The sequence below is a fragment of the Aedes aegypti genome, chromosome 2 (assembly GCF_002204515.2).
Source record: "Aedes aegypti strain LVP_AGWG chromosome 2, AaegL5.0 Primary Assembly, whole genome shotgun sequence".
Lineage (NCBI taxonomy): Eukaryota > Metazoa > Arthropoda > Insecta > Diptera > Culicidae > Aedes > Aedes aegypti.
The window spans coordinates 358,153,946-358,179,715 of record NC_035108.1 but is presented as its reverse complement, the minus strand read 5'-3'; the positions used below and the strand labels follow the sequence as shown (position 1 = coordinate 358,179,715).

At 35.8% G+C, this 25,770-nt stretch overlaps 1 protein-coding gene across 4 annotated transcripts in view; it reads right to left on the bottom strand.

Annotated features, from left to right (window-relative positions):
- Positions 1-25,770, bottom strand: part of LOC5566250 — a 227,610-nt gene that overhangs the window by 93,125 nt on the left and 108,715 nt on the right. For all 4 annotated transcript variants that reach the window (XM_021846415.1, XM_021846416.1, XM_021846418.1 and 1 more), the window contains one exon: positions 4,214-4,320. In XM_021846415.1, coding sequence (XP_021702107.1) covers positions 4,214-4,320 — 107 coding nt within the window. The remainder of the gene's footprint in view (positions 1-4,213; positions 4,321-25,770) is intronic.

Below are 25,770 nucleotides of genomic sequence, written 5' to 3'. Positions count from 1 at the left end.
ATTCCTAAAGTAGTTAATGGAGGTCACCTTGCATCAGAACATGAAAGAGTCGTACCTATATAAAAAAGAATGAACGGAAGGTCTATACATTTTCATTAACAATTGTTTGGATAATATCTAAAGGGTTGAAATTTTTTGAAATTTAAAATAATATTAAATTCAAATGTTTTTAATAACACAGCATAACGAAATTACGTTTTTGCGAGTCTCAAGGATCAAATTATGTGTCTCTAGTAGGTATGGGATTGCTAAATCTGATGTTGTTTTCAGAAATGTTAGCACGTCATAGTTTTGAGCTACAGGTAGCCAAAGGTGTATAAAACATTGCACTGGTTTCATAGATGTTTACATGGAATTTAAAGTATGGTTTACTTATTGGTGATCTAAACCACAAAGCAGTGATGCATTTGAACGCGTTCAGTTCGCGTTCCAGTTCAATTTGTTGAACGAAGTGATCAAGTAGGCTTGCTCATTGTTCAGTTCAGAACTTTGAACTCTAGTGAGCAGAAAATTGAACGCAGATTGTTCTGACAGAATTCACGGCATCTTACCGTGCTAAAGTTGTTTGTAAGATGCATAAAACAAGACATGATAAATATATTTATTACTGAATTGGGTTTACTATACATTTAGGGAATATTTCCCTGGTAAAAACCTAAACCTATGCTTTGATTACCTTGATGATTACCTAGTGCCTTGCGATCTGAACCGGGCGTTCGTGAGCAGCGATGGGGCTCTGCACTGTTTTGATTTTGTATGGGCTTCTGACTTTTACTGGCCTTGTTGTTTACACATTTTGTGGAGGAGTAAAAGAGAGAGAAAGATTTTTATGCAGAGGCCTATAGGCTCCGGCTCTTGAGGGCTCTTGAGTTCACTGTCTACTGCGTTCTCGAGCAAAATTTGAACTTGCTCGGTTCAGTTTCTATATTTACATGCTTTAAATATCCATAAAAAAATCTTAGTTTCTCTTACACACCAAAAAATTCTCAAATTTACATGGCACGTAATTTTTTTTATGATAATCATGTAAAACGAGTAGCAACTGAACATTCAACGATGATTAATGTAAACTGACTCATTGCATTCGATAATGCTTGCAAACTTGAGTGCAACTGAAACATTTCATGATCTTCCATCCAACATTCGCCAATGTTGCATGCTTTCTTGCATCTTGAAAGTGAAATTGCAAACAAGAATTCTCGGTTTACATGATTCTACGATGAATATTCTGCCAAAAATAATGCACATGGATGGATCGACGGCTTGTCATTCCATGTGCATTATTTATGATTGAATTTTCAACGTGAAAAACATGTAAACCGTGCCGTTTTGCATGCATCATTCTTCGAGAGAAGACGTTTTGCGTTCAATATTAAGGATTTTGGTGCAATGCACATTGGTCCACGGAACGAAATTTGAACATTTGTTTGTCTGGTCAAGGCGCGTTATATGCAAAAGTGTCCTAAGCGCCAAATTTTATAGCTTCCGAAATTCGCTCTCAAACTTTTTTATTTCAAAAGATAGCGCAACAAAATATTCTACAATATTGAAGATTATAGAAAATATGAAAACTTTGTAGAACATCATTTTTTTCTTTATCTGATAGTTTTAGAGATATAGGTCACTTTAGAACTTTATAGTCAAAAATCGGTTTTTCCTTAATACTAACGAAAATGTCAATTTTTCAGGCCTACTATGTTCTGAAACATTTTGTAATACATTCAAAAATACTGAATCATTCTTAGCATGAACAAGAAGATTGTAGATGTTTATCATGCCTATTTTTATTCATATCGTTAATACGGAGGCTGAGTGCATATAATTGACATAGCTAAGTATTGTCTAGTTCAAAAAAACACTTATACAAACCTAAAAAAGGGAATGCAACTGCATTGGTTTTGTCCAATCTAGTGAAAGCTTTAGCTTATATTGGCAGGACTTCATTTAAATTCGTCGTGTTTTCCTTCCATTGACGGTATTTTATGGCAAAGAACGAAAATCTCTGTAATTATTAACGATATGAATAAAAATAGGCATGATAAACATTTACAATCTTCTTGTTCATGCTAAGAATGATTCAGTATTTTTGAATGTATAACAAAATGTTCGACTGTAATTGAATAAGAATCTCAAGAAGTGATGAAAATCTGTTTTCTAAGTAAAATTGAGGGATAATTCAGAACACATTTATTAGAGAAAATCAAAAATCACTATCACCAAATTTTCTTAAAATGCACTTTAAGATATGCATATTCAAGTAACGGGAAAAGTTTTTGATTTCACTTGCGCCATTTTGAAATGTTACGCTTGGAAAAGTGGGTGAAAAAACTACAAAAACGCTTATATCTTTTCATATGAAAATTTTAGAGGTATGACGTCTTCAGAGAAAATGTGTATTTTGCTCATATCTTAAACTCTTCAGAACATAGTAGGCCTGAAAAATTGACATTTTCGTTAGTATTGAGGAAAAACCGATTTTTGACCATAAAGTTCTAAAGTGACCTATATGTCTAAAACTATCAGATATAGAAAAAAATGATGTTCTACAAAGTTTTCATATTTTCTATAATCTTCAATATTGTAGAACATTTTGTTGCGCTATCTTTTGAAATAAAAAAAGTTTGAGAGCGAATTTCGAAAGCTATAAAATTTGGCGCTTAGGACACTTTTACATATAACGCGCCTTGACCAGACAAACAAATGTTCAGAAGACACCAAAACCCTATCTCTTATATTTTTCAAGTTATTAATTTTTTCCACTTAATTTCGTTCCGTGGACCAATGTGCAATGTTGTATATAATAGATGTGTTTATAGGTTTTATCATTGAATAATACATGAGAAATGGCTTTGCATGATTGAGGCTAAAATTACGTTACGTGTGATCTAAGATTTTTTTGGTGTGTAGATAGCAAAATACAATACTTTTATAAAACTTTAAAAATAACTTTTGAACATCGAATGTATTATTAACTTTGTTTCTAAGCACGAAGTTTGAATTCCGTAGCAATTTAAGCAAATAAATTGCCACACAAGCTGGCAAACCTGCATTTAAGTAGATTGAAATCGTCAAATTCTACAATATATCAAAAACTAGACGTGCAATGATATTCGTCCTCTTATTCTTCTTCTTGGCATTACGTCCTCACTGGGACAGAGTCTGCTTCTCAGCTTAGTGTTCAATGTACGCTTCCACAATTATTAACTGAGAGATTTCTTTGCAAAAGTTGTTATTTTCGCATTCGTATATCGTGTGGCAGGTACGATGATAATCTATGCCCAGGGAAGTCAAGAAAATTTCCATTGAGAAAAGATCCTGGACAGATCGGGAATTGAACCCAGACACCTTCAGCATGGCTTTACTTTGTAGCCGCGGACTCTAATCTCTCGACTAAGGAAGGCCTTTTATGATAAAAGCGCCTGTAGAGACCATTTCATGTTTTAAAGGTTCATGCGAAAAGACTGTGAGTAATAATCGTTCTCACGTGAAATTGTGTAAATGAACTTTACAGTCACTCTATGGAAACCCTGGCTACACCCATGGTCCCCACCACGAAGTGGAACCATCGATCGCAGTTGTAATACAGTGCAAATGTAATTGAACGAGAGCAGAGACAGTAGCGTAGCAAATTTGCCAACATCAAAAGTCGGCGATTTCTATTGATCCACAAACAGCGCAGAAACTTGCAGCATAAACATTAAACACCCCTCCCGTCTTGAGAGCTAATTGATTTAAAACTCCACACTCTTTCCACAGCACGAGTTTTGTTTCGAAACCCAGCAAATCAGTTTAATCCGATTAGCTCGACTATAGAAGCATAATAATGAAAGATGAAATTTCATGACTGCTGAGCAACTCAAAATAAGAAAAAAAAATGATGAAATGAAAACAAGAAAACACAAAACGGTTACACGGCTATCGGTAAATGGTTTGAATTGAGCGCAACGAAAAAAAAAAATAACGCGAAAACAAAAGTACGATTCGAAACGAAAGTGAAAGATACGGAGTGGAGTGGTGAAATGCCAAACAGCGACACAACAGCAACCACAAAACTGTGAGGAATATGGAATAACTCAACGTAAACACAAGATACAAAAAAAAATCGAAATAAAAAATCATACAAAAAAAAAAATGGTTGAGGCATCCGATATGGTAATGGGAGTGTGAGAGTGTGTCGGAGTAGTAGTACGAAAGCAGCAAACCACCCACTTACCTCGATCTTTGCCGGTCGTCGATGGGTCGTCGTTGATGTCATCCTGGTTGAACTCGTTCCGCACATCCTGGATCGCTGCCAACTCGTTCAAGCCGAAGTTTTGATCCCTGAAATGACGGAGAAGGAGAAAAGTCGTGGATCAGCATCGGGCGGAGAAAGGCGCATCAAGATTAAGAGGGATTTTTTTTTTGAATATGGGTAACATGTGAGCCAGCACACGAAAGTGATTTTCAGGGGAGTGGTTTTGTCTGCGGCTTTTTTCGGTTATTACTGTCGTTATGAGGATTGGCCTCATTTTTAAAATGGACGCACTATGGTTGCTATTCTAAGAAACCAAATTTGAAAACTACAGCCTTTTGGTATAACTGTTAAAATTTAAGAGCTGAGAGGAAGTGATCATTCCCGATCAGAAGAAACTAGCAAGCCTTTAACAATATTTAGGCAATATAAATATCAGAATCAGCTGGCCCAGATAGTCGTAGCAGTGAACGCGCAGCTATTCAGCAAGGATCATGGGTTCAAATCCCGACAGTCGAGAATCTTTAAAGGAAATTTTCTCGACTTCACGTGGCATAGAGTATCTTTGTATCTGCCACACGACGATACACTACGGTGGAGGCATAAAAAACTCTCAGTTAATAGCTGTGGAAGTACTCATAAGAAAACTCAATTGATAAGCAGGCTCTCACTGTTGAGACGTACCGCCAGAAAGCCAGAATAATACCCCGATATATGTTTGACTTGGACTTTGGATAAGTATGGAGACCTGATAAAGACCATATTATGCGAGCATTATAGAATTAGCTGATTGTATTCTTTCTTCTTTTCTGTGATAAAGCATGATCAAAAGTGAAAATTTCTCAAAAATCTGAAATATTTAGTTTGTTTTTAAACAATTTGGTTTGCTATTCTTATGTTATTCAATACCTGTTCAATAATTTATTGAGTCCTTGAAAATGTATCAAAACTATTTGTAATGCACTCAGTATTAACCTTTCCGTCGTCGCGCGAATTTTTGTAACGCGAGTAGTCGCGCGTTGTACTTTGTACAACACCCTTGGTTTTGCGAATATCTCAGGAGTATGAACACTTAGAAAGATGAAGTCTTCGGCAAAATTGTTCAGTAGCTCAAGGGCTATCATTATTTGAGCCATGAAATTTGGGACTTTGCCGCTAGGCGGCGCTGGTGAGCATGAAACTTTTGTTTCGCACATCTCAGGATCCTGACCACTTAGAAAGATGGCGTCTTCGGCAAAGTTGTTCGGTAACTCAAGGACTATCATTGTTTGAGCTAATTGATTCAAAATTTCGCCACCAGGCAGCGCTAGTGAGTATGAACTATTTGTTTCGCAAATATCTCTGGAGCCTGATCACTTAGAAAGATGGCGTCTTCGGCAGATTTGTTCAGTAGCTCAAATTCTTTCTTTGTTTAATCCTTAAAGTTCGATATTTTGTAAAATAATGATAATCCCAGAGCTTCAGAACAACTTTGCCGAAGGTGCCTTTCTAAAAAGTCAAAATCCTGCAGTATGCGTAAAACAAAAATTTCATGCTCACTAGCGCCGCCTGGTGGCAAAAAAAATCCTATTTTTTGGTTCTAATAATGATAGCTCTTGAGCCACTGAACTACTTTGCCGAAGACAGTATCTTTCTAAGTGGTCAGGTTCCTGAGATATCTGCAAACAAAAGTTTCATGCTCACTAGTGCCGCCTAGTGGCAACGTTTTGAATTAACTAGCTTGAAAATTGACAGTCCTTAACATACTAAACAACTTCGCCGAAGACACCATCTTTCTAAATGGACTGGCTCCTGAGGTATCTGCAAAACAAAAGTAAAACTTCCATGCCCTCTAGTGCCACCTAGCGGTCAAATTTCTAATTAAATGAGGTACCATCAGATAGCGCTTCAACTTCAGAATAACTTTACTAAAGACCCCAAGTTTCTATATTATCTGGATTTTGAGATATAACGATTTGAAACGGTGGTTTCCTTGAACCGTACATAGTGCGTTCATTATTATGCGACTTCCATGTACATTTGTTGATTTTACCGTATTATAAAGGGCCATACTGTAAATAAAAACGGTCGAGTATTGTTCTTAAGAAGATTCTTGAGGAATACATTTTGGTTTGGTGTAGATAGATATCTTTGTTGTAAAATGATAGCATATAAATCACAACTGTTGTACAAAGTACAACAGCGCGACAGCCCGAAGGTTAAAATACCCAAGCATTTTATTTTGCAGGTGCTAAATATTCATAGAAATTTGGGTATCCGCTCATTTGACCGAAATCAGAACTAAAAACGAATCAGATAGCTGCAACGCTGATGTGTAGATTTTATACATCAATGGGCCGATTGATCAACTAGTTAGTTTGTAAATGTTTGTGATCTTATCGGACGTCATGCTTGTCACTCGATTCGATTCGAATTGATTTGTCATATAAGGCGAAGCTATTAATTCCGCACATAGCTTCGAGAATCTAAACTTTTGACTGATTCGTTTTTGGGCTACCAACAATGTTTTTCAAATTCTTCCGGAAGAGATGCGCTTTGCGAAAGAGGACCACGTTTGAGTTGAAATCGAAATCAGGTTAACTTCTGCTTCCATGAGTCCTCTCGTGGTATAGAGGTAACGCACCCTATCTAGTGAACAGACAGTGGTGAGTTCGATTCTCATCGAGAAGACGTGAAATTTTTTCACAAAGTTCACATCAATTTGCCCATTTAATCCAATTACGAAGTATAGGGAGTCGGATCCTATTATTGGCACTTTTGATTTACTTCGGCAGTGTTTTTTTCAAGCTGCAGAGATCATTTTTGGCTACACTGAAAGTATCTCTTCGTATTTTCTCCAAAATATACTTCGTAAAACAATATTTCGTACATATTACGCTAATTTCATTCACCGTACGAAATATTTGTACTTGACAGAATTTCGTGATTCAGTTAGTTTATGAAATATACGTAAGATGCACGAATCAGATATGCGTTTTCGTTATGTTTGCTCTTATTTTTTATTTAGCTACTCGCACTGGATGAATATTCTCTAAAACATATTCAAACAGTCGTGAACCGAAAGAGTAAACAAACTAAGATTCCACTCTGAACAAACTTGATTGTCACATTTATTACGTTTATGTTTCGGAATTACGTCGTAACCACAATCAAAACAAAACAATACTTGAGTCAATCTTACATTATACAGTGGTCCAGAAAACAGATTTACGCGAAAAGATGCATTTAGAGCTTTGAAATGCAAACAGTATTCTACAAAGTTTTTTTTTTGTATTGGTTAAGCCCTTTGTTTGATGTTATTCAAAATAAGGTTAGTCCACATTAGCATAGAGTTGAAATAGCCAACTTACTTATTTGTAGGAATTATGGTATATCTGATTGGGCAAATAAACAAAATATAATTTGACGATATTCCAAAGACGAAATGGTTGTTCTTTATTATATAAAATATAAAGATATGTTATTTTCCTATTTTCAATAGAATACCTTGAAAAGCAAAAACTTTCATCATAAAAAATTCAATGACTTTTAAACTAAAGTAGATACCGACAATGTTTTACATGAAAATTCGTTTACTTCGATGAAAAATGTGTAATAAAACCGATATGAGAAAAACTATTTCGAAGATTCTTGTTGTTTGTATTTGTTACTAGTGGCCCCGGCAAACTTCGTCCTGCCATCAAGTAGGCTGTTGTTAAATGGCATGCAATATCCCGTACAAAATGACACATTAAATATCGTCCGTTTTTACAACTATTCCGACGATTTTCCCAAACTTTTTCTACGTACGAACACGTCGGAACCCTGAACGAATGCAACAGTGAAAGAATTGTAAAAATTGGTTGTACCGTTCTCAAGCCATTTCGTGACATACAAACACCATTCCATTTTTATTTATATAGATAGATAGATTACTTTGCATCTTGAACATGAAAACAAAATTTAAACCAAAAATAGTCTTGGATAAAATTGTTTCTAAAAATATAGCCTTTTATTACCGTCATCCGGGGAAAAAATTGATCACTGGGGCGAATTTGATCAGGTCGGTACCAAAAAACATTTCCTCCCAAGGATGCTGAAAATTTCGTTGGCACCACAGACATACAATGTTTTCTAGTCTATAGATGTCTAATGATGATTTAGAACTATTTCATTTTTAGTAGGGTCAGTTTTGCATAGAAATATTCACACTTTTTGAAGGTGCAAGCAATACAGTTGGAAATGTTGGTGCCAAACAATCCACTGGTGCTATGCCTACATGTCAATTTTGAGTGTTCAAAATGTTGTGTAAGCTCAAGTATGAAGTACTGAACTCATTTTTGATATCATACAGCATAGCAAAGTTTTTTGCTCATAAAACCGTTTATTCTCAAATAATGTGTTTATTTTAGGTGTAAGTTTTACTTTTAAAGTTTGATTTTGCAATAAAATGATTAAATATTCAATTTGTAAGAAGATGAAAAAACCATCTGTCAAAGGATACAAACTCTAGTGGAGTTAAATGGTATAGTACTAAATTCGTTTTTTCATCTACTAATAGGTATTCTACTAAACAGCTCGAAGATTTATTATCAATTTGTAAGAATTTTTACATCATTTCCAGATTCAGGAGACCCAAATTTAGTATATAGGGAAATTTTTTATTCTTAAACCTGCTTTGTTGTATAGTGATCAATTTCGCCCCAATATGTCATTTTAATTTTTTGATATTGAAACTATTTTTATGATATGTTAAATATTATTTCAAAGTCGATTACATAAACTGATAAAGATCAGTGGAGTACTGATTTTGTCGAAATTTATATGACAATATTTGAATTTCGAAGGACAACACAACCAAAAATTGTAAAATAGAGATCAATTTGCCCCCGGATTACGGTATGTGTTATCTTGAACAAGGGTAGTCCACAATATCACATAAATAATTTGATCAACTTTCTTATTTACTAAAATACTGGTATATAGTCTTATGCATAGTTTTTTGCCTTGAAAAGTTTCCCTTAAAATCACAATTTGAGCGATTTGGAGCATTTCTCCTCAGTCAACATAAGGTACCGTAATTACGGGTGAAATTGATCACTTTTCACTGCTTTCTTGGTATGCTTTCTAAAATGTTATCAATATCATACAACTAAATGCAGGAAAACAAGTACGACGGTGAATCTCATTGGCTCATGCACCGAAATTTTTTAACAAATGTGATGTTAGTGTCAAAAATCTGGTCTAAAATTAAAAATCGGGGAATCCCATTTCGGGGTGAAATTGATCACTTATCATTGTTATTATTGTTAGTTTCGAAATCTACTTTACATACTTAATATGGGCCTCCTGAATCCAAATATGTTTGCCAAATTCTAAACGAGACAATATTTATGGAAATAATGAATAATTAAATTTCAAGAATACCGTTATTACGGGTGAAATTGATCATTTTTCACGGTTTTTCTAGTCTGTTTTCTATAATGTTAACTATGTCAAACAACTAAATACAGGAAAACAAGTACGAAGGTGAGCCTCATCGATTCATGTACCGGAATTTTCTAACAAATGTCATTTTAGTGTTAACAAATATCTCTAAAATAAAAAATCAGGGGATCTCATTTCGGGGTGAAATTGATCACTTGTCAATGCCATTATTGTTAGTTTTCAAAACAACTCTACATGATAAATTTAAGCTCCCTGAATCCGAATATGCTTGTCAAAATCTGTACAATGATATATTTATATCCAGCTTTTTAAAAGCGCTAATGGCTGCCGCAAAAAGGCTCGCTTTCTGATAGGGATCGGTCAATTTGACGTTTGGCTTGGGTAGTTTTATATTGAACGGACCCAAGCCAAACGTCAAATTGACCGATCCCTACCAGAAAGCGAGTCTGTTGGCGGCAGCCATTAACGCTCGTAAAAAGCTGGATAAATAACAAATAGTTAAATTTCAAGAACTACGCGGAAAACGCCTAAATGTATGCAATTTCCTAAGGAAATCAATGATATCTAACAAAAATTCAATTATTTCAACCATTTGAGCTAAATGGTACGAGTTTTGGTGATGAAATCTGGTTTGCGGATATATCTTAAGCATCCTCACAAACTTTCAGGTTTATACTATGTTTAAATCCTTGCTTAGAAATATAAGTTTATAGGTGTTTGTCAATACTGTACCGTGCATGATTTTAAAATTATACATTATTTTCATAGAAATAAACATTCTTCAACACAAAAAACTTCACAACACACAATTCGACAATAGTTACGACAAACAACGTTCATTTACTGCAGCTGTAACATTGATATTACGAATAAATAAAATCGTGTGGTACGATGATCAATTTCACCCTTCTGATCAATTACACCCGATTTTACGGTACCGCGAAAAACGCCTAAATGTTGGCAATTTTCAAAGGATTTCCCTAATTTGTTGCAGAAAATTGATTTTTTCAACAAAACGAGCAAATTGGTAAGAGTTTTGATAGTAAAATCTGTTTTGGAGATATATTGTTAGCATCCTCACAAACTTTCAGGTTTACACCACGTCCAAATCCTTGTTTAGAACTAGAAGTTTACAGATGATGATCAATTCCACACTATAGGGTAGATGTACCAATAGTGGAGGTACTAAGCACGACTGAACCTCATTTAACCGCGTAATTTCATGAAGCGCAATTATTGTACATGTTAATGTTGTGACGGGAAGTAACGACCATTGACTTAATGAGAATAATGATTTCATCGCAGTAATCCACGGCATGTCAGTGAAAAATAATACCTCCACTATTGGTACTCTGTTCCTTTAGTTGCGGTATATTTTTAATTTGTGTTCCTATAGTTGCGGTATCCGTTGTTTTCTTATGGGACCCTCCACTATAGGAACACTTTACCGCAACTATTGGTACAAGTAAGGAACGTTTTGGCAATTTTAGTGATATTTCATCAGTTTTAAAGCAATTTGAACGCTCTTTTCAACTATTCCGCGTATCAACAAGCCAATACGTCGATTGCCAGTGTCGGTTCTGTGGTTAATGTGATAAAATCAGTGAAAACGGCACTACCGCAACTATAGGAACACCCACAACTAAGAGAACACTTACCCTACTTGATTCTAGAATTTTACATTAATTTCATAGAAATAATCATTCTGTGGCACAAAAAACTTCACAATACACAATTAGACATTATTTAAGACAAACAACGTTCATTTACTATAGGTTGCAATGAGCTTGGTGCATTATTAGTAAAAAATGAAATCGCTTGACACGGTGATCAATTTCACCCTACTGATCAATTACACCCGAATTTACGATAGTTCAAGAATACTACGTTTTTAATTATAGTTTTTCTAATATTAACTTTTCTTCATATTTTCATACAAGAAAATTGTAAAATTTCATACAAGAAATTTGAGATCAATATTGAAGCTTTCATAAAAAAATTTTTAAGGCTTTTACTAGAGTCAAACACATATTTTTTGAATTAAAAATAACACATCTGTAGTTTTGATACAAAATAGAAAATCATTTTCTGTTTCGAATGCCGTACAAAAATATTTTGTTTGATTGCCCCAAACAGAAATGTTCGCAATCAAAGAGGGCCTATTTTCAAGAAAAAACAACGATAACTCCCGAATGAAAAAAGGAGCAACGTTTTTTTAAATTAATATTTTATAACTTATATGTACCTTCATTACAAATAAGAACATTAGACATTAGTCGATTTGATCCATAATAGGGATCCTCCTCTTCCACTGATCCACATCTGTGGGGTGGACATCGTTTGCTGTTTCCATCGAAATCGAAACTTTTTCGTAAATAACCAGGCATTTTGAGGTTTAGTCTCAAAAACAACTATATTTCGCAGTGCCAAGGAGGTGATTCTATGTTTTAAAACTTCTCCATGTTTTTTAATCATACCTATTTTATTCTGCAAAATAACTGTGGGGTGACTGTACGAAGCAGAAAGAGATTCCACAAAGCACTCGCACCAACGAAAAACCTCGTAAGGAACTGTCTTCGCGTGCGTGAAAAAAAGCAAAAAATATCTCCTTGTTTTTCGCACAGAAAAACGAAGAAAACATTAGCAGCTTCTTAGTCGCGAATAAGCGTGGTTTCCAGTTTGTGAAAATGCTTTTCGCTTCGCTGCTCAAGTTCTATGATAACTAGGATGTCAAAGATAAGTGGCCAACTATTCAAAACTACCGTAATCCGGGGTATCATTGATCAGAGGGGTAACATTGATCGGAATGACTTATCTCGTAATAAGTTGGTATCATCATTTATGGATGAAACATTTCCAAGGCATGAATGTTGCTTATCTTTCTTATATTAATAAGCTATTAAAAATTAAGATTTTTGCAAAAATTGCGTTAACTTTATGCGTAAATTTGTCAAGTTTCCGACACAATGATTTCAATGGTTAAGGATGACACTACCGAAGATTCATGTGTCACATAAGTTCTGCAAGCGATATGAACCAGGAAAATACGGTTCTCACTAAAAATGACATCGCCAAAAACGATTCCGCTGTTAATATTTTTATAAGTATGTTCAATTAGGCAACATTAACGAATTACTGTTAAAAATGTAGAATTCCCTTAGGAAATTGCCTACCTTTAAGCGTATTCCGCTGGTCGAGGTGTTTTTAATTTTAAAATAACTCAAAAAGTAAGTAAGCGTTTGGACATCATATTCGGGTTCAGGGGCCATGATTTATGTAAGTAACGACATTTTCAATATTATCGAACGTTTTTTACATGGATGATCAATGTTACCCCATATCAGCTATATGAAAAAATCACATAAAACATTTTTGTAAACATGCTTAAATCTTTCAAAAAACAAAATACGGTATATAGTCACGAGCTATGGATGGCAGTACTTGTTTTAAAAATATAAAACTCTCAACATTTACATTTTTGGATGAAATATTTAAGAAATATCCTAAAAACTGATCAATGTTACCCCGGATTACGGTACATCAATTTGTGATCGTAGAGCAGATTGTTTGTAAGCGTTTCGAATATGCTAAAATTGTGTCAATTTTTAATATTCGTATAAAAAGCCTCAAATGCTCTTGATTCAAATGAAAACCGCTCTTACATGAAGTATCATACTAATATTCTTAAGTTTTGCATTCGTTTTGCTTAGCTGATGAACAGAAATTATGATCTTTCGTTTAGTATGTGGTGGGTTACGCACTATCAAAGTTACCCGCATTATCAAAGATACCCCGTTTTACAGTACTTGGATTCCAGTGTGAATACTGCTGTTCAAGTGTCGATCATGGGATTCCACTGTGGATCATGTTGTTTCAGTGTGATTCCTTTAATTCCAGAACGGTTCTTGAGATTCCAGTTTGGATCCTGCGATTCTAATGTGGATTTTGGGTTGCCAGTGTAGATCCTGGAATTCCAGTGTAGATCATGGGATTCCAATGTACATCCTATGATTCCAGTATGGGATCTGGAATTCAAGTGTGGATCTTGGGATACCAGGGTGATTTGCAATAATTTAGAACAGATCATGTGTTTATGATTGGAGATTTCGGCTTCAGTCACGAATTAGGAGATCATGTGTTTATTTTTTCAATTTTATACTTTGTATTCTAGTATAGATCAGATGATTCCAGTGCGGATTTTGGGATTGTAGCTGTGAATACTGGGTTTCCAGGGATTCCAATGTAAATTCTGAGATTCCAAGGTGGACGACCCTGGCATTCCAGTGTGCATCCAGTTATTCCAGTGTATACCCAGAGATTACAGTGTGGGTTCTGGGTCATCAGTGTGGATCCTTCAATTCCAGTGTGGATTCTGAGATTGTAGTATGGAACAGTGAGAATCCTGGGACTCCAATATGAACCCTAAGATTGCAGTGTGGGTTTTGGGATTTCATAGTGGATCCTGAGACTACAGTGTGGATCCTGGAATAACAGTATGATCCTGAGATTCTAGTGTGTATCCTAAGATACTAGTGTGAAGCATTCCAGTGTGAACACTGGGGTTCCAGTTCTGGGACTCCAGTGTGGATTGTCGGATTGAAATGTAAATCCTTAAACTCCAATGTGTATCCTCGGATTTCAGTGTGGATCATGGAATTTCAGAAATTTCTCAATTATGGTTTGAAGAATGAGTTTTTACTATGTCCTTACATTCCAGTATTAGCGTAATTTAGTAATTTCCATATAAACCTACATTGTCTTTGGGCCACCTTTAAATTATCACCGAAAAAGCTGAAAATTTCACAGAACACTTTTTTATGATAATGGTCGTAATGAAGATATGGGAGATTGGATTTTCTAACTTTTTAAAATTTTGAACCGCCCTAGTGTGGATCCTTAAATTCCATTGTAGACGCTAGGGGTTTCAATGTGATTCCTGGAATTCCAGAGTGGATCCTAATATGTCAGTCTGGATCCTGGAATTCCAGTGTGAATCCTAAGATTCCAGAGAACCAATTGAATCAATTGTAGTTCGTGATATTTCAGAGAAGATTCAGGGATTTTATTGTGAATTTTGGATTCTTTGCGTTCGTTGCAGATCCTGGGATGCCAGAGTGAATCCCAATGTAGATCCTGTAGATCCAGTGTGAATCCTATGATTGTAGTATAGATTGTAAATTCTAGTGTGGAGCGTGCGATTCTTATTTTGATCTTGTGATTCTAATGTGTGGATCTTGTAATTTCAGTGTGAATGTTTGGATTGCAATGTGGATTGTAGTATCTTTGACAATATCCTGAGATTGTATTGTGCTTCGTAGGATGTCAGTGTGGATCTTGGGATTCTAGTGTAGATTTTGGGATTTCAATGTGGATCCTCGAAATTCAACGTAGATCCTTGGATTCCAAGGTGACGGAAGGTGAACGGAGGAAGCGAAATACGCCGAGGTTCTGAAAGCAATGCGTAGCATGGAGAAGTTATCGCCATTGGGCGCAGGTGTGCGGAGCATAATACGGACTAGAATTGGCGAAATGATCCTAGTCTTAAAGAAGGACGCCATGCAAAAAGGTGCAGTCTATAAGCAACTGATCCTGAGGCTGACCGTCGTACTTGTTTTCCTGCATTCAGTTGTTTGGCATTTTAAACATTATTGAAAACAGACAAGAAAAACCATGAAAAATGATCAATTTCACCCGATATTACGGTACATGTAAACTTCAAAACGTCAAAACCTTATAACAGCAAGAAAAATTTGCTTTTCTATGAAAAATAAGACATGTCTCGATGTTTACCAATTTTTCAATAGTTTACTCATGAAAATCAATAGTTTTATTATCGGAGTAGATTCGTAGAAAGATTTCCAATCGATTGGTGCAAGAATCTTAAAAATCTATGCGGGCGTTAGTATGTTCAGGGATGAGAAAAGTACTGTAGCAAACATTTACCGCCTCTACATTTACATCTTTCTACACGACCATCAAAATCCAAAGCAAACCATGACGGTTCAGAACAAAAAAATGTCACAGCTCTTCAAAAATGTAATCTTCTTCTTCCTAACGTTTTTCAACCCCGAATGCGAAATGACTCGAGCACAGTGGTGACACGATTTTTGCGGTTTTCGGGGTTTTGCATTTTTGCTCGATTAAGGCAGTATGAAATTGAACTTGTTTATATGTATCGTAACGGAATGATTGTGGTCTTTCTGTTAGAGCTAATAGATTTCAATTAGTTGAAAACACAAGCGAAATATTAGCGATTGAATGATTTAACACTTTTTCCAAACATTCAGCTTGGAATAGCTGCCCGAAAATGGTCATAGTGGAGAGACAAAAACAGTCAAGCAGTGTGTGAACCGTTGGCAGCGCAACGCCTGATGGTATTGATGCTGCTGCTGCTTTGTGTTTTGGTGGAATGGCAGAATCGATGAACTGTGGTGAATTGTGGTCACAGTTCCCAAGACTGAGTATGTTATTAACAGTCAAAATCTAACCACTTTTCGTGACGCGAGCGATTTTTCGTTTTTCGAAATTGTACCCCAGTATGTTGCCGTAAGACGTTATCCAACGTCAAAACATCATTCCACCAAATTGCCCTCAGCTTCGACCCATCGAACGTTACTGGGCAATCGTGAAGAGGGTCTTCAAGAAGACTGGTAAAGCAGCTGGGAACATGCAGGCATTCCAAAAAATTTGGGCTCAAGCGTCCAAAAAGAAAGAGAGGTTGATTCCGAGATACGACCGCCGAATTGACGTTGGATAACGTTACCGTAAAACGGGGTAACTTTGATAATGCGGGTAACTTTGATAGTACGAGACCCACGACATACTCAATGAAATAACAAAGTTTCTGTTGATCAGTTAAGCAAAACGAATGCAAAAGTAAAGAGTATTAGTATGACACTTCATGTCAAAGCTTTTTTCATTAGAATTAAGTACATTTGAGGGTTTATATGCAAATATTAAAAAAAATTGAACATTTTAGCATTTTTGAAACGCTTACAAACAATCTGTTCTACGATCACTATTTGATAAAGTCATAATGAGTTCGACGCTTATCCTTGACAGCCTAGTTATAGTAGAACATGAATTCGGTCTCAAATCTCTTAGCGAAAACCATTTTTACAAACTGGGACCATTTTTGTAATCTAAGTCAGAAATTTCCATATAACGTTAAACGCCTAGAGGTATGCAACGCCCTATAAATGTTCCGTAATTGATTCAATTTTGTTCGATTTATACTCCACAGGCATTGCAGAATTCGCTCTCATTTGAGTATGAAGCACGATCAAAGCAAGCAAAGAAAAACATCACATCTGTTGCGGTCCACGATCGTCATTGTATCGCAAGGTGTAACAAGTCTGATAAATGGAAGCAGCGAGCGGGAGCCCCAAAGAGAGAGCGATGATAAAATCCACTTTTCTCGCTTGTTTACCGTTGGGGATAGGTGTTTTTCTTTACTGGCACGATAAACAATCCCCGAACTTCCAATAGCAACAGTGGCCCCCAGGCTTGGAGCATGTTTAGAGGGGTTTTATCATGCACTACTATCCCCCCAATCTGATCAAAGTTGTAGCAGTATACGATAAACAGTCTCTCATAATGTACAGCATGTTATGATAGTTACAGAGAGCGATACGTGAGAGATTCTCTCAATTTTCTCAGGATTCAATCCCTGTACTCCATTATCAAAGTTGCCCCAAAACAGAAAACCGACTTTCGATTATATGAAATGTTATATATCCATTCAGATAATTATTTTGGCAATCTATCAAATGCAATCGATAGTTAGGATACCAGTACTTGTTTTAAAAATATAAATTACAATTCTTTGAAACAGCATGCCTAAATATTCAAGTTTTCTTCGAAAAAACTATCAAAGTTACCCCGTTTTACGGTAGCTTCTTTTATTCCTGGTTTGAGACCGTCACGAACCTATGAAAGATTTGTACTGCCAAAAATCTAATTAATTTTCACATATTGCATGTCAATATCATCAGAGTTCGGTGACATACTCTAGTGCAGCGTGCTGCCTTTGCCTCTTTGCGAGGGAACGAAAAAATGCTAAGCGAAGAAGCAACGAAAATTAAGCGAGAAAGATGTAGCACAAAACACACCACAGTAAAATTCCATCAAAATCAGAGGCGTCGCGTGCTCAAATAAGCCACCTTTGCAACAACAAGAAAAATATATTTTTTAATTGGGTAAATAACGCCTATGTAAACGGTAAACTGGTGATTAACTGGATTTTGCACGTTTCAGTTACAAAACGTATCAGAAATAACAAAATGTATCAATGTGCACGTATTTGCATATATTCTTGCATTTAGTAAAATAACTGCAGTGTGCATTTTTTTTTACGATTTATTGGTACGTTTTACTTGATTTGCTAATGTTATCATCTGCATTTTTATCTCGTGTATCCGGCAGAAATATAGAAAAAAACACTATTTTTTTAAATAATTTTCTTGGTCCCTTAGGCATTACAACTAATATGTGAATATGTGCGTATTGCGCACTGCAAAAAAATCCACGGAATGCGATTAACAGAAAATGGTGGTATATCGTCGCAGTGATAATAAAAATCACCAACTGTTTCAGATTTAGATAATTACAAACATTCGCGTACTTGAAGAACGAAAAAAATCAAACCTACTTGAATGTTGACGTTGCGCGCATATCTGCGCGTTATCGCCGCCGCTGGATGTGGATTTAAAATGAGCGATACCGTCGTCTTTGGTCTATAGGGGGGTCCGTAGCCTTGAGGTTACGCTTTCGCTTCATAAGCGGAAGGTCATGGATTCAATTCCCAGCCCCTCCAAAAAATAACCCGTCCAGCCACCAGAAGACGCCGCACGGAGGACCGTGCATAGGGGAGCACATCCATCCTCCGTCAGTATCAGATGGTGACTGAGACAAACTGACCCACTTCGCAGGCAGCTAGCCTCAAACTACTCAGGAACACGGCAAAACGAACCATCGCAAGAGCAATTGACTATGGCTTATGGAAATCGATTGGACCAACAGCAGAGCACTCTCCTACCTGCTCGGTGTGAGATCAAAAGAGCAGAAGAGAATGAAAGCAGATGTAAATATAGATTAGTAAAAATAGAACTGTATCGGTAAGGAAGATACAGATAAAACTGATTCCGGCACAGTAGTGGCCACGAGCACGGAGTGCCTTTAAAAAAAAAAAAAAAAAAAAAAAATAAAAAAAAAATAAAGAATATTTGTCGTCTTTGGTCCATAAGGGTGACTTTGGGCCAAGATTTTTACAGCAAACTATAACCAGAATAATGAAAACAATGTGGCAAGGTTCAAGAGGCAAGGTTTTCTTCCCGGTGGAAGAAGCAGCGTGACGTCATTGTAAATTAGTTCATTGATAATACATTCTTCCTGAGCTTTTATCATCTTCTTCAGCTTGTTCAAATCGGCTGGTTGAACCTGTCGAGAGAAACCGATTTCGTATTGCATGAAAGTTAGCACCGTAAAGCATGCAATTTGCACTCTAAGAACACTCTATTTTCATATTGACTGCGCTAACTTCACCAAAGACCAGAAATGATTAGTTTAACATTGGATTAATCGAATTTACGTATGCTTGGTATGCATTCGAATTGTTATAAATTTGATTTTAATTATTAAAACCTCTCATTTTATAATGTGGATATCCTTCTAAGTTGATGTAAATATGTCTGGATAGACATTGGACATCCGATCTATTCCGAACAAAATGCATTCTATTAGGAAACTGCTTAGCGTGCACCAATATTTCGGAAGGAGAAAAAGTAAAACCTGTTCAACTTCTTTCGTTGAACGGGTTGTTTCCACACATGTATGCTTTTGAGCGTGTACAGATGACTAAGCTGTGAATGTATGTGGGACCTTAGTTATATGGGATTTGGTTCAACAGCAGCAGTTGAACAGGCACAGTAGTTTCTCTTCAACTTTTGCGCTGCTGTCTTTGGTGAAATACCACGCTTGTGCTGTGGATGTCAAGCGAGCTTTTTACATGGTGCGTGAACTCAGCACACTACGCGATCGTTCTTGGTGCCTTGGGACAATTGTTATGCTACTTTCTATGTAGTACGTATGAACCCACACTCATGATATTTTAAAATTTGTTGAATTTGATTTACTTTTTTAAATTAGTTGTACGATTTTGATTCAAATGATCTACCTGTTCAATGAACAGGTTGAACAGGCTGACCAGACGCCTCTGTTCCAAACAAATATTCCAGTTGAACGTTGATTCACTAAGATTGGTTGCTTTAGTGGGTTCTGAAGCCAGTTTGAAGTTGAGGTACTTCTCCATGAAGTCCACGAACTCCATGTTCTTTTGGTTGCTCATATCGATGTTGAAGTTGCCTGTCACGATGAATGGCATGGTCTCCTTTTGATACTCGAAGAAGTTCCACGCCATAAAGAACTTCTTCTGCTTCGTCGTAGTATCCGGAGAAATGTGCCTCTACATCTACCAGTAGAGCCCGACAATTCATTATAGTGATCTCGGCAACGCAGATATCACCATAATCATCTGACAAGCCCAGCTATACATCATAACAGGTGCAGAGTTTGCGAATCGTGTGCGCCACAACCTTCGTTAGTTATTTCTATCTGTGTGAAGTTTCCATTATGGAAACTGACGGGGATGAGGGGGGACCTAAAGAAAATTCCGATTGTTCTGAATCCTCTTCTTTGACTAAACCATTTCGTGTGATTTACCCTTCTAGCTTTTCTGGGCCTTTTGTCGTATATTTTCGAAAAAAGGAGAAACCCATTAATGTTTTGCTGATTTCCTCTGAGATTTATTAAAAGTATAAATCTGTAAAGGAAATCAAAAAAAATTCATTGGACAAGTTAAGAATAGTTTTTGGATCGCGAGATAAAGCAAATGCTCTCTTGGAATCCAAGTTATTTTTTAATTCCTATCTCATGTACGCACCTTGTGATTCATGTGAAATTAATGGAATAATATATGATGAATCATTTAACTGTGATGACATTAGAAATCATGGTTCAGTTTTTTTAGAAACAAATCCATTTCTCTTGTCGAGATACTGGATTGTGTCCGTTTATCAAAATTATTTATTGATGGGAATGATACCAAGTATGTACATTCTAATTGTATCAAGATTACGTTTTCTGGATCTGTACTGCCAGACTACGTTAATGTTGATAATGTTATTTTTCGCGTGAGACTTTATTATCCAAAGCTCATGCATTGTGATCGATGCCTTCCTTTTGGTCACACTTCGAATTTTTGCTCTAACAAACAAAAATGTTCGAAATGTGGTGAATTTCATTCGTCATCCACTTGTAAGAATCAATCTAATTTATGTATTTATTGTAAACAGAAACACAATTCTTCGAAAGAATATGCTGTTTATATTGAAAATCAATCAAAATTCACTCAAAAAATCTTATCTCTTGTCTTATGCTGAACTAATGAAATCCACTGATAACATTGCTTCTGCAAATACTTTTGAAATTTTGTCAGATGATGATGGTAATGTAGACCATGAAAATTTTGGTAATTATGTGTACAAACCTCCTAGCAAAAGGAAAAGAACGACCAACAAAACTTCTAACTACCAAAATCAATTATTTGAACCTCAACCATCTATTTCTTTCGATTTGCACTTTCCATCCTTGAATGATACTACTTCTTCTAAAAATATTCCAGGATTTCGTAAAATAGAGACTGATCCTTCATATAACAATAAAAATCAAAATTCAAACAATTTATCGGAAAACAAAGCTAAAGTAGATACTGATAACTCAATTTTGAACATTTTAGAAGAAATAGTAGAATTTTTAGGATTGAGTGATTTCTGGGAAAAAAATATTAAAATATTTCTAACTATTTTGGCTTCTTTTTTAAATAAATTGAATTCTTTTGGCCCTTTTTTGTCTTCATTTTTCTCTTCGTAATGGCTCAAATAAATAATAATGATATGAATATTTTACAATGGAATTGTCGTAGCATTATTCCAAAAATTGATAGATTGAAAGTTTTGATAAGCAGTTATAATATAGATTTGTTTTGTTTAAATGAAACTTGGTTAGTGTCATCCAAATTCTTCCATGTGTCTAAATTTAATGTTATTCGAAAAGGTAGAGATTCTTCGTATGGAGGAGTTCTTATTGGAATTCGTGATAATATAGAATTTAAATATTAAGATTTGTCAATACATTCACAAATTGAATATATTGCTATTTCTGTAAAAAAGGAAAAGTGTGAGTTTTCAGTTATTTGCTTTTATATTCCTCCTAATACCACCTTTTCGTTATCGCAAATTAGAAGTATATTGAACGAAGTTCCTCCCCCATTTTATATATTAGGTGATTTCAATGCACATAATTTTGCTTGGGGTAGTGAGACAACGGATGGTAGAGGTTCATTGATTATGGAACTAAATGATGACTTAAACTTACATATCCTCAATGATGGATCTTTTACTAGGATTGTTGTACCACCAAATCATCATTCGTGTATTGACTTATCTTTATGCTCTAATAGCTTGTCTATGAAATCTTCTTGGAAAACTATTGACTATCCCAATGGTAGTGATCATTTACCAATTTTAATGAAAATTCAAAATCCTGCCCAAGATAATTATATTCATGAATTTAATGCTCTTGACCTTTGCAAAAATGTAAATTGGACAAAATTTTCTGATCTGGTATCTCTTTCATTAATTAATATTGTTGAATTGTTATATCCAATTGAAAATTACAATAATTTTTCAAAATTAACAATTGATTGTTTGCATAAATCTTAAATTAAAAAATATAAATCATGTTCTATCAGAAAAAATCGCCCTTCTTTTTGGTGGGATAATGAATGTTCCATTGCTTTGAAAACTAAATCTGATGCTTTTAAATTATTTCGTCGATCAGGCTCCAGAAACCATTTTTTGCTATATCGTAAAGCTGTTGCCAGAAATCTAAGAAATTATGATCCCACCATTCCAAATGTTTTAGAATATTCGGAAAAATGGATACATGAGCTTGCTTCAAAAATTTGTCATGATTTTGTCCCACGTTCCATTAAATTTAAAAATAGTTCACTAAATTATTTTCCTGAACTTTGCTGTTCATTTTCATTAGCTGAGTTTAATTTAGCATTATCGAATACTAAAAATACTGCTCCAGGTATTGATATCATTAAATTTATTGTGTTAAAAAATTTACCTGATGATGGAAAACTCCATTTACTTTTTATATATAATGCTTTCCTAACTCAAAATATTATCCCATATGAATGGCGATTAATCAAAGTTATCAGTATTTTAAAGCCTGGTAGAGATCCTTCATCAGCTGATAGTAGGAGACCTATTAGTCTATTATCTTGTTTGCGTATTTCTGAAATATTTCCAAAGCATGAATGGTGCCCCTCCTTCTTACATTCATAAGCTAATAAAAATTGAGGTTTTTACGAAAATCGCGTTTCTTTCATGCGTAAATTTGTCATCTTTTTGAATCAATGATTTTTATCACTATGGATGACACTACCGAAGATTCATGTCTCACATGAGTTCTGCAAATGGTATGAGCATACAAAATGCGGTTGTTACTAAAATTGACATCGCTGAAAACGATTCCGTTGTCAAATCTTTCATAAGTTCATTCAATTAAGCAACATTTACGAACTACTATGAGGAATGCAGAATTTCCTTAGGAAATTGCCTACGTTTAGGCGTATTGCGCGGTTCAAAGTGATTTTATTTTTGGAATAACTCAAAAAGTAAATGACTTGTAAGAGTTTGGTCTTCATATTCGGCTACCGAATGTTGTTTACATATCTGATCAATGTTACCCCATATCAACTAAATCAAAAAATCACTTAAAACATTTATTTAAACTTACTTAAATCTTTTGAAAACTGAAATACAGTATACAGTCGCGAGCGGTGGGTGCCGGTACTTGTTTTAAAAATATAAAACTTGCCACATTTGCATTTTTAAATGGACAGTTTAAGAAATATTTCAAAAACTGATCAATGTTACCCCGGATTACGGTACCGTAATTTTGGGTGAAATTGATCATTTTTCATCGTTTACTTGTCTGTTTTCAATAATGTTGGAAATGCCAAACAGCTGAAAACAGGAAAACAAGTACGACGGTCAGCCTCTTTGGCTCATGTGCCAAAATTTTCTAACAAATGTGTTTTGACGTTGGATAACGTCCTTCGGCAACAAATGGGGGTGCAATTCCAAAACACGAAAAATTGAGCTTGTAACGAAAAATGGTCAGGTTTTGGCCACTAATAACTCAGCCATTTATCGATAGATTTTCAATATTTATCCATCAATTGATCGAAAATTTGAGAACACTATTGATTATTAGCAACAAACTATTGAAAAATCGTCAAATGTTGACCCATTTCTTATGTAACCGTACACGTTCAAGCACATTTTTGGTTTCCGCTTCCCCATACACGGAGCCAAAAATTACATGCGAATTCCATAAGAGAACGCTTGTGAATTGCTTTCTTGACTGGGTTTCCCTCTTGCATAAGATTCTTATGTAACACAAAACGTCCGATAAGCACAATAAATTCTTATCATTGTCATTAGAGATCTTACAGTATGGCCCATAAAAAAATGCGAAAATCGTCATATCATGTTTTATGATAATTGGAAAATGTGAATGGTACATAAATATTATTCATTACTTGTATTGTTCAATCTATTTAGACTCAGTTTTTCGCTTTGGACATGATTTTTATCTGTGTGATGAAAGCTTTTAAAACATCAACGATGGCGTGAGATTCTTCACAGTCCTTGTCTCCAGCATACGCCCATATCGAATGATAGAATTGGGTCATTGGAGACTTAAACATATTTTCGAAAAAACGGCTCATTTTGGAGAGCTTTTTTTTTTTTCTAATTGTTTATTTGGTAGGCTCAAATGTTTACTAAAAACTCTACGGAGCCGAAAAACTTTCAGAATAATTTGTTATTCTATGAAAAATGCTAATCGTTAAAAGCGGGTCTTGCGGGCGACCTTTATTTGTGGCCCTGATCTAGAACTGGATCCTGAATCAGAACGTGAAGCCGCAAATTGTGTCCGCCGTTGCTCAGCCTTCGAGGTCAGCATCGCTTCATGGATAGCTTTGGCTACTTCTTCCAATTTTTCCATGCCTTCCTTTCGTCGCCGCTCTTTTTCGGATTGCAGCACCGGTTCCACCTCCAATGTTTCCGTTGGTTCGTCTATGTACTCTTCTTCTTCCTCGAGAACTTCAATAACGTCTCCTTCCATTGATTCCGGTATTTCCTCTGCTAGTATCTCTTCCGATACACCTCCGGAAACGATGTCAGCATACGAACTAGGTTCCGAGTTTTCTTGCCTTTTCTTATTCCTCTTGTTCCGATTTTGCCGTTGTGGGCAAGCATCCCTACGATGTCCCAATTCTCCACATTGAAAGCAAGTGTCCTTCAGTCCAGAATAAAATATTCTTCCTTTTCTATCTCCGACATCTATTGATGGTGGAATATTGGATTTCACGTCCATGTACACTCCACGCACTCCTGTGTACATGTGGTCGAGGCCCAAGTTCGCAGGAAACTTTTCTCGTACCACTTGCTCTATCTTTCCAAACTTTCCGAGTGTTAACGACAAACTTTCATCCGGCAGTTCAGGCGGCAAATCAAACACACGCACGTACTGCATATTGGCACCCGTAATCGTCATCCTCACGACTACTGACTTCCCATTGGAATAAACAAATTGCCGCGGCTCCATATTCTTACGCAATGACTCCGTCATAGCCTCTTTGGTCTTGAATTTAATGAACAGCGAACGGTCTTGAGCTGTTTTATAGGCGGTTTCCATTAATAACAAGTTCGTGTCCAACTGCTTCAAGAAGCTTGCTATTTCAACCCATGACGGTTGAGGGCTACCCACAGGGAAACGAAACTGCACGGTATTGATTATCATTTCACTCATGCTGTTTCTAACGCACAGAAAGCACCAACGATAGATGAAGCACAAGTGAACGACCGTAAAACAAAGCGCGTTAACTCTTCTGATGACAACGTGAATCCGATCCAAAGAGAACACAATTGCCTCCGTCCGTGCTCAACGACGGCAGCGATAGAACTGATTTGGAG